Raw genomic sequence first — 9,330 nt, forward strand, 5'->3', positions numbered from 1 at the left:
AACCACAAAACAACCTTCTCCTCTACGTTTTTTCTGTCAGAATAAAAGCATGTAATCTCTGCCTGTTTACGTACACCATTACACCAATCATTTATCCTTTTAAAGGAGTGTCAAAAAGCAGTCAACAAAACACACAGTTCATTCATTTGTTCAAAGTCTAGGTTTGAAATAAATAAACATAAAACTGAAAGAAAATCTACTTTAACATAGAGCTGCTTTATAATATTGTGTGAGTACTTGAGAAAAAAAAAAAAGAGATGCGCGCACACACACACACACCTTCTTAATGAGTGCATCATTGTTGACCTTGATGTCGATGTTGATGGGAGTGTTTGGGAAAGCATCAAAGACGTCCCGGAGGAGAGGGATACGTTTGTCTTCACCACCCTCGCAGAAATGCTCTGCCCAGATAAGGACAAGTTGAAGACACAATCTGATTCAATGTAAACTCAAAACTTGCAGCATTCGGGGTTGCTTAGCAGTTGCTTTTATGTGCAGTATTCATGTAATTGCTGTCAGATACAACCCTGACTGTGAGAATAAGGATTAAAATGTCTTAGAGGGTTAGTGATGACAGCAGTCATAGATCTATAACTCTTACCCCTTTCAAAGGTTACGCCTAGCTTGCACAGGTATGGAGGAAGTTCCTGCAAAAAGCACGCAAAAGTGAACGTTTTGCATACATTAAAAGGTGCTGTCGCATTGTTTCTTGACACTGATTTATAAAGCACCCACATAATTTGTATTGCATGTAGAATGTGATAAAGGAGTAAATGCTGTCTGATGCCGTGTATGGACCCGGTCACTCACTGTCTGACTTTTTTTTTATTTCCATACTAAATGATGACCTGACAGTCTGGGAAAGAAAATTCAGCCAGTGGCCCAATGTGGTTAAATACCACAAACAAGATTTCCAGTGCTTTTAGAACAGACCCACAGTATCACGGATCCTCCACCATACCTAACAGTGATCAAATTATGCTTTTCCACATGTTCATCCCTCCATTGTCTTGTGCTTATCCGAGACTTGGTTACAGGGGCAACAGGATCTGCCCTGAGGTTTCCTCCCAGTGTGACAAGGCCAGAAAACCTCCAAAGGGAGGCACCTAATCAAGTGCCCAAAACAAGAAGTCATGGATTACCACTTAAAAGTTCCTAGACCTAAAGCGATTTTATTGAAAACCATTTTTTCTAAGCACAAACTAGTCTCCCCCAATGAATAAATGTCCTCAGTGTGAGGTTAGGCTGCTGGAATAAAAGATTACTTTATTGTGAAGCTTTTTACACATCTTTAAAAATGTGGAGGGTTCTGTATAACCTCTAATCAAAACAAATTTGTGTTTTATTTTCAAGTTTGTAACAAAAAAAGTGAACAAAGCAGAAATCTACTTCAGGGAATAATTAATGAACCATTTTCCATCAACCCACTGGTCATAATGTTAACCACCATGTGACACAATCAGGAGGCTTTATGTGCACCTCACTTGATTAAGGCACATGATCCATCTCCTCACGTCCTAAAGACTGCTCACAAAAACCACAGGATAATGTTTTCCTCTTTAATTATTCTAATTCTCCTATAGAATAGGGTGTTCAATAAAGGAAGCTCTGAAAACAAAAAGGGAAGACATTTTCCATAAATTGAAGCTGAATGAATGCTTGTTTTTTCGAGAACAACAACTCACAGCATAGGCCAGGTCGCTGATGTTAGCACTGACACCACAGATCCTCTTCAAGTTGGTGTCATGCGAGACCACGACCTGTTCATCCTTTGTCAGGTGGCAGTCCAGCTCCAGCATATCTGTACCAAGATCCACAGCACTGCAGGAACCCACACACAGAGGACACAGTGAAGCCATGAATAAACCTTCTCAGCTCCAGGAAATGGGTTCTAACCGGGATACTTGGACTCCTAACCATGATGGATCACATTTTCAGTAAACATAAAGTTCAATACAGATTTAAAAGAGCCTTCTACTCACTGTTTGAAAGCTGCCATGGTGTTCTCCAGGTTTTCTCCTGCCCCTACGAGATGATATATAAACATTCAGTTCAGATCTATAGATGGCTGGCAGAGGCAAGCAGTGATTCATTCTGGAGGTTCACAGTTAAACCCAAAATTATTCATTACTGACCAATTAACTGGTGATGAACACCATGTCTTTGAGGTTAAAAGGTCTCTATGCCATCACCCTAGTCTTATGATCCCTCCACAGATCCTCTGTCAGATTTAAGTTGGGAACATCAACATTACTTCCAGTCAGAAGAAACACATTGATAAAATTAAAAACTCACTTGAAACATAAATCTGCTGGTTTAACTGTATGTGCTGTCAAAGTTACAGCGTGGTTAGCATACCCTTACTGTAATAAAAACCCCACTGAAAGGTCTAAACTGAACTCAACAAATGTAATTTACAGTGCCATGCAAAAGTATTCATACTCCTTGAACTTTTTCACATGTTTCCACCACAAACCCCAAGGTATTTCACTGAGATTTTACGTGATAAACCAACACAAACAAAGTGCTTCATCATTCTGAAGAGGATGGAAAGCGACACACGGTTTTTAAAGGTTTTTACAACAAAGAATCTGAGAACTGTGCCATAATCCTCACACTGTGTGGTAAGGTGTTGCATGTAGACCACAACGTTTAATTTTGATCTCATCTAATGAGAGCGCCTACTTCCAACTGTTTGCTGGGGACCCTACGTGGCTTTTGGCAAACAACTTTTTTGGATCAATAGATGCCTTCACGCCACTGTTCAACAAAAGCCAGTTTTGTAGAGTGGACAGCAAATAGTTGTCTTATCAACAGATTATCCCACCCGGAGCTGTTGTTTTCTGCAGTTCCCCTAGAGTTACCATGAAACCTATGGTTGCTTCTTTGATTAATGCTTTCCTTTCCCGCCATGCTCTCCTTTCAGTTGTGTCATACTCATTTACCATTTCCAAAAGATAGATAGATTGAACTGTGCTCAATGAGATGGTCAAAGCAAGGTATACTGTTTTATAGCCTAACACTGCTTTAAGCTTCTCCATAGCTTTCTTCCTGACCCGTCTACTGTGTTCCTTGGTCTTCGTGATGATCTTTGTTCACTAAATGTTCTCTAACAAACATCCAAGGCCTTACCAGAATAACTGGATTTATACTGACATTAAATTACACACAGGTCGACTCCTGTGTTGCTTTCTAAAGGGAACATGATTTTATTTAGGGATGTGAGATTAAACTGCATGTCACAATTCTCAGATGTTTATTTGTAAAATATTTTAAAAGCCACGAAGGCCTTTTAAAAATCCCTTTAAAATGTCTTTAAGTTTGTAGTCCTAATGTTACAAAATGTATGTCATGCTATATGATTACCATCGTAAGCCACTAGAGTTTTAAGTTTTACTAATATGTAAAAAGCCTGTTATTTTTCCCAGGTATACAGAGCACAGTTTGTGGATTTTTTATTATTTTGCACATTTCCTAAATTCTGGGTATGCTGTTTGTCATAACTGCACGGTTTTTTCTTACATCATCCATTTGACCTTAGTGTAAAGCCTATCTTATTTTTAATCACCGCTATCTAAATGTATATCTGCATGCTTCCATGTGTCACTATGCTGCTGATACACCTGAATGTCCCCAATGAAGTCCACAAACCTACTGGAGGTGTATTTAAAAAAAGCCTGGTCCAACTCACCTCCACGATGGGAAATGTGCCTGCTGAGGAACCTCTCCCTCTTCCTCCTGTGCAGAAGAGCCGGACATTTGAGCAGCAGGGCCGAGGTGAGCACGTAGCCCGTCACTGTTGACAAGATGTAGACAGCAGCACACATCTCCTATCAGTCCACTGCAAAACAAACAGTTCCTTGTCAGCATGACCAGTGAGGGGTTCAACAGACTTATTGACTTTTTCTGTCTTTAAAAGATTACTGAGTAGAAGCACTGAAGGACAGTTTGATGAGCCTCCAAGTATTTATCAATAGATTTATCCTTGACGAAGCATTTAAAGTGGTAAAGGGGACAGGGGTGAAGGTTTTAGATTTCACATTTGGCTTTTGAAGATGAAACCTGAAAAAGGGAAAACTGCTTTTTCTCCCAATTAAGGACCGAAATTGGACTTTTTAAATGAAACCCATGAGTAACCTTCAAAAGTACACTCTAGCACTGGTCGTGTCAATCTTGTAAAATAATAAAGCTAATTTGTAAGAAAGTATCTGAGGTAAAAACTTTTTGTTTTTATCACTTGTTAGGTACTCTGCTGTAAAACGATGCCCTTCAAACAACATCATAATCAGACATCACGCTGTTAAAGTCGCTGTTTTATAGGAAAAAAAAAAGAAAAAAGAAAAGCTTAAAATGAAGCTCAATCTTTTGGATCACATCAGGAACAAGAGCTACTGTCGATGCCAAACTAGCTTTACTGAGCTAATGTTGGCGAAGACTGGGTCAAACTCTTGTCAGTGGATTCTTACCTTTGTTATCAATCGCTCTGCTGGTTCTCTGTTTGTTTCTCGAACCGCCTCGGCTGGGTGCGGGTCAGCGGTCTGTGAAGGTGAGCTGATGCGCCGGGCCTCTGTTCTACATATCCCCAGAGCTCTGCAACACAGCTGGAACAAACTCTAACCACCGGCTGTCAGCAGGACGCGCATGAGCTTTTCGCCTCTACGTATCCCCTAAGGAATGAAATCAGCACTTCCGCTACGAAATGTCAAAATAAAAGCAGCGTATCATAAAGTAAGTCAAAGCAAACGTTTTAAATCACACAATCAAATAAGAAATGCATAATACGGCAAGCTCTTGACTAATTCATCATTGCTATTTTGTCTCGTACTGCACGACTTTTATGTTTGTAACACTTATAATAGTACTCAAACATGTAAAGGTAATTTGCAAACCAAGGCTTCCGCTTCTGCTCTTGCGCTCTGGGTAAACGAGTAGACGCAATAGCAACAACACGTCTGAGCCTTTGCCATATTGTGAGTGGCAAGTTCGCCTTTGAAGATAAAACATACGGTATATGCTTTGGGTTTTGAAAACAAAAGAAAAGCTAAACCTTATGTTCAACTACAGGGGTTGGACAATGAAACTGAAACACCTGGTTTTAGACCACAGTAATTTATTAGTATGGTGTAGGGCCTCCTTTTGCGGCCAATACAGCGTCAATTCGTCTTAGGAATGACATATACAAGTCCTTCTCAAAATATTAGCATATTGTGATAAAGTTAATTATTTTCCATAATGTCATGATGAAAATTTAACATTCATATATTTTAGATTCATTGCACACTAACTGAAATATTTCAGGTCTTTTATTGTCTTAATACGGATGATTTTGGCATACAGCTCATGAAAACCCAAAATTCCTATCTCAGAAAATTAGCATATTTCATCCGACCAATAAAAGAAAAGTGTTTTTAATACAAAAGACGTCAACCTTCAAATAATCATGTACAGTTATGCACTCAATACTTGGTCGGGAATCCTTTTGCAGAAATGACTGCTTCAATGCGGCGTGGCATGGAGGCAATCAGCCTGTGGCACTGCTGAGGTCTTATGGAGGCCCAGGATGCTTCGATAGCGGCCTTTAGCTCATCCAGAGTGTTGGGTCTTGAGTCTCTCAACGTTCTCTTCACAATATCCCACAGATTCTCTATGGGGTTCAGGTCAGGAGAGTTGGCAGGCCAATTGAGCACAGTGATACCATGGTCAGTAAACCATTTACCAGTGGTTTTGGCACTGTGAGCAGGTGCCAGGTCGTGCTGAAAAATGAAATCTTCATCTCCATAAAGCTTTTCAGCAGATGGAAGCATGAAGTGCTCCAAAATCTCCTGATAGCTAGCTGCATTGACCCTGCCCTTGATAAAACACAGTGGACCAACACCAGCAGCTGACACGGCACCCCAGACCATCACTGACTGTGGGTACTTGACACTGGACTTCTGGCATTTCCTTCTCCCCAGTCTTCCTCCAGACTCTGGCACCTTGATTTCCGAATGACATGCAGAATTTGCTTTCATCCGAAAAAAGTACTTTGGACCACTGAGCAACAGTCCAGTGCTGCTTCTCTGTAGCCCAGGTCAGGCGCTTCTGCCGCTGTTTCTGGTTCAAAAGTGGCTTGACCTGGGGAATGCGGCACCTGTAGCCCATTTCCTGCACACGCCTGTGCACGGTGGCTCTGGATGTTTCTACTCCAGACTCAGTCCACTGCTTCCGCAGGTCCCCCAAGGTCTGGAATCGGCCCTTCTCCACAATCTTCCTCAGGGTCCGGTCACCTCTTCTCGTTGTGCAGCGTTTTCTGCCACACTTTTTCCTTCCCACAGACTTCCCACTGAGGTGCCTTGATACAGCACTCTGGGAACAGCCTATTCGTTCAGAAATTTCTTTCTGTGTCTTACCCTCTTGCTTGAGGGTGTCAATAGTGGCCTTCTGGACAGCAGTCAGGTCGGCAGTCTTACCCATGATTGGGGTTTTGAGTGATGAACCAGGCTGGGAGTTTTAAAGGCCTCAGGAATCTTTTGCAGGTGTTTAGAGTTAACTCGTTGATTCAGATGATTAGGTTCATAGCTCGTTTAGAGACCCTTTTAATGATATGCTAATTTTGTGAGATAGGAATTTTGGGTTTTCATGAGCTGTATGCCAAAATCATCCGTATTAAGACAATAAAATACCTGAAATATTTCAGTTAGTGTGCAATGAATCTAAAATATATGAATGTTAAATTTTCATCATGACATTATGGAAAATAATGAACTTTATCACAATATGCAAATTTTTTGAGAAGGACCTGTACAAGTCCAGCACAGTGGTCAGAAGGATTTTAAGCCATTCTTCTTGCAGGATAGTGGCCAGGTCACTACGTGATACTGGTGGAGGAAAACGTTTCCTGACTGACTCCTCCAAAACACCCCAAAGTGGCTCAATAATATTTAGATCTGGTGACTGTGCAGGCCATGGGAGATGTTCAACTTCACTTTCATGTTCATCAAACCAATCTTTCACCAGTCTTGCTGTGTGTATTGGTGCATTGTCATCCTGATACACGGCACCGCCTTCAGGATACAATGTTTGAACCATTGGATCCACATGGTCCTCAAGAATGGTTCGGTAGTCCTTGGCAGTGATGCGCCCATCTAGCACAAGTATTGGGCCAAGGGAATGCCATGATATGGCAGCCCAAACCATCACTGATCCACCCCCATGCTTCACTCTGGGCATGCAACAGTCTGGGTGGTACGCTTCTTTGGGGCTTCTCCACACCGTAACTCTCCCAGATGTGGGGAAAACAGTAAAGGTGGACTCATCAGAGAACAATGCATGTTTCACATTGTCCACAACCCAAGATTTGCGCTCTTTGCACCATTGAAACCAACGTCTGGCATTGGCATGAGTGACCAAAGGTTTGGCTAGAGCAGCCCGGTCGTGTATATTGACCCTGTGGAGCTCCCGACGGACAGTTCTGGTGGAAACAGGAGAGTTGAGGTGCACATTTAATTCTGCCGTGATTTGGGCAGCCGTGGTTTTATGTTTTTTGGAAACAATCCGGGTTAGCACCCGAACATCCCTTTCAGACAGCTTCCTCTTGCGTCCACAGTTAATTCTGTTGGATGTGGTTCGTCCTTCTTGGTGGTATGCTGACATTACCCTGGATACCGTGGCTCTTGATACATCACAAAGACTTGCTGTCTTGGTCACAGATGCGCCAGCAAGACGTGCACCAACAATTTGTCCTCTTTTGAACTCTGGTATGTCACACATAATGTTGTGTGCATTTCAATATTTTGAGCAAAACTGTGCTCTTACCCTCCTAATTGAACCTTCACACTCTGCTCTTACTGGTGCAATGTGCAATCAATGAAGACTGGCTACCAGGCTGGTCCAATTTAGCCATGAAACCTCCCACATTAAATGACAGGTGTTTCAGTTTCATTGTCCAACCCCCGTAATTTTGTTAAATCTTTTTCACATAAAACATTAAATGCTAATGTTTAGTTCGAACAATAGTGATCACTGAGAGGGAAATAAACCATTGCTGCAAATACAAATTTAACAACAAATACAAAACACTTTGTGTTAAATCTTCTCCAAAACATGCCTTAATATGCCTCTGAAATGAAATGTTACCAGCTGCCTGATTTATTTTTGCTTATAATAACTTAAGTTTACCTATTGTATTTAGCATAAATTTACTATTTAGAGGGTGGTAAAACAACCTTGCTTGTTTGGTAAAAGCAGCATTTGAAAGTTTGGTAGGTTGAAAGTTGTATCAATCTACCGAAGGTTTCAAGGGTTATACAATGTAACTATTGAACAACTACCAGTTCTCTTAGAATTACTGGAACTTGGAGTTCAAACCGAGCGCAGCTTTCACAGAAAATGCAGACAGACCTGAAGTACTTCTTACTTTCTTCCACTGACTAAACTCATTGCTTGCCTCATGCTGACAAACTCAACTGAAGTGGAAACATTAGGCCTTGTACAGTCGTTTATAAGACAAATGTATGTATTCAATTGTGCTTTCTCAACTCAACAAGTTAGCAGTGTTTAACACTAAGGAATTATCAGACTGTATCGTTTTTTGCTCACAGACTAATTACTAAAAGAGGTAAAACTGCCCTTCAGCCAAACAATAAATTACAGTGCCATTCAAAAATGTCCACACTTATCTTCAACACTAATATACAGTATTAATGGGGGGCTTTGAATGATGCATTTCAATTACTTTTTCCAGTGTATAAATGACCATACCACATATAACTTCAATGAATGTTAAAATGAATAATTGGATGAACAAGTTTGAGTTTGAGAATTTTCTTTAATCCACACTGTCAAATTTTACACACAGGCTCAACAATATACTTAATGTTCAAATTGTTTGGTTTTATGCAGTCCACAAATTCTTTTTGGGTTTAGGTCAGGGCTTCCGGAAGGATATTCCAGAACCTTAATGTAAACCTTTGAAAGCTAGTTTTCATGTATGTTTAGGGTATTGTTCTGTTTGGCATCAATGCCAAATATGTTTATGCCAAGTGGGTAATTTTACAGGTTTTAAAAATGTTCACAGTTCTGTCTAATGGCTTTGCTCTCCATCCAGGAGCTAGAACGGCTCAGAAGGCACACGTGAAAGAGGCAAGGAACTATGCATTTACACTCCGTTCTCACACGTGGAAGATGGCACTGAGAAGAGTCTTGATGGATTTGGAGGTGAGAAGCTGCGTGTGGCCCCCTAGAAAGGCATAATAATGACTTTGTGGTTCTCAATATGTTTCTTTAGGATTTGAGTGTGCAAGAGCGCAGGAGAGCAGACAGGCAGGTAAAATCTGGGTGTTGCGCTGGACA

The 9,330-nt window shown here is 41.0% G+C and overlaps 1 protein-coding gene across 3 annotated transcripts in view; it reads right to left on the reverse strand.

Moving 5' to 3' along the window:
- Positions 1-4,638, reverse strand: part of gdpd1 (glycerophosphodiester phosphodiesterase domain containing 1) — a 14,978-nt gene extending 10,340 nt beyond the window's left edge. Inside the window, exons 1-6 of one of the 3 annotated variants that reach the window (XM_047391806.1) lie at positions 4,467-4,635; positions 3,692-3,796; positions 1,983-2,025; positions 1,686-1,821; positions 602-647; positions 280-401 (exon numbers count right to left, since the gene is read on the reverse strand). In XM_047391806.1, coding sequence (XP_047247762.1) covers positions 280-401; positions 602-647; positions 1,686-1,821; positions 1,983-1,999 — 321 coding nt within the window. In that variant the 5' untranslated portion in view covers positions 2,000-2,025; positions 3,692-3,796; positions 4,467-4,635. Of the gene's footprint in view, positions 1-279; positions 402-601; positions 648-1,685; positions 1,822-1,982; positions 2,026-3,691; positions 3,842-4,466 lie in introns of all 3 variants that reach the window. The other 2 variants (XM_047391804.1, XM_047391805.1) reach the window with 2 other exon arrangements.
- Between the last annotated feature and the right edge of the window lie 4,692 nt (positions 4,639-9,330).

Source organism: Girardinichthys multiradiatus, chromosome 18 (assembly GCF_021462225.1).
Source record: "Girardinichthys multiradiatus isolate DD_20200921_A chromosome 18, DD_fGirMul_XY1, whole genome shotgun sequence".
NCBI classification, from domain to species: Eukaryota; Metazoa; Chordata; class Actinopteri; order Cyprinodontiformes; family Goodeidae; genus Girardinichthys; species Girardinichthys multiradiatus.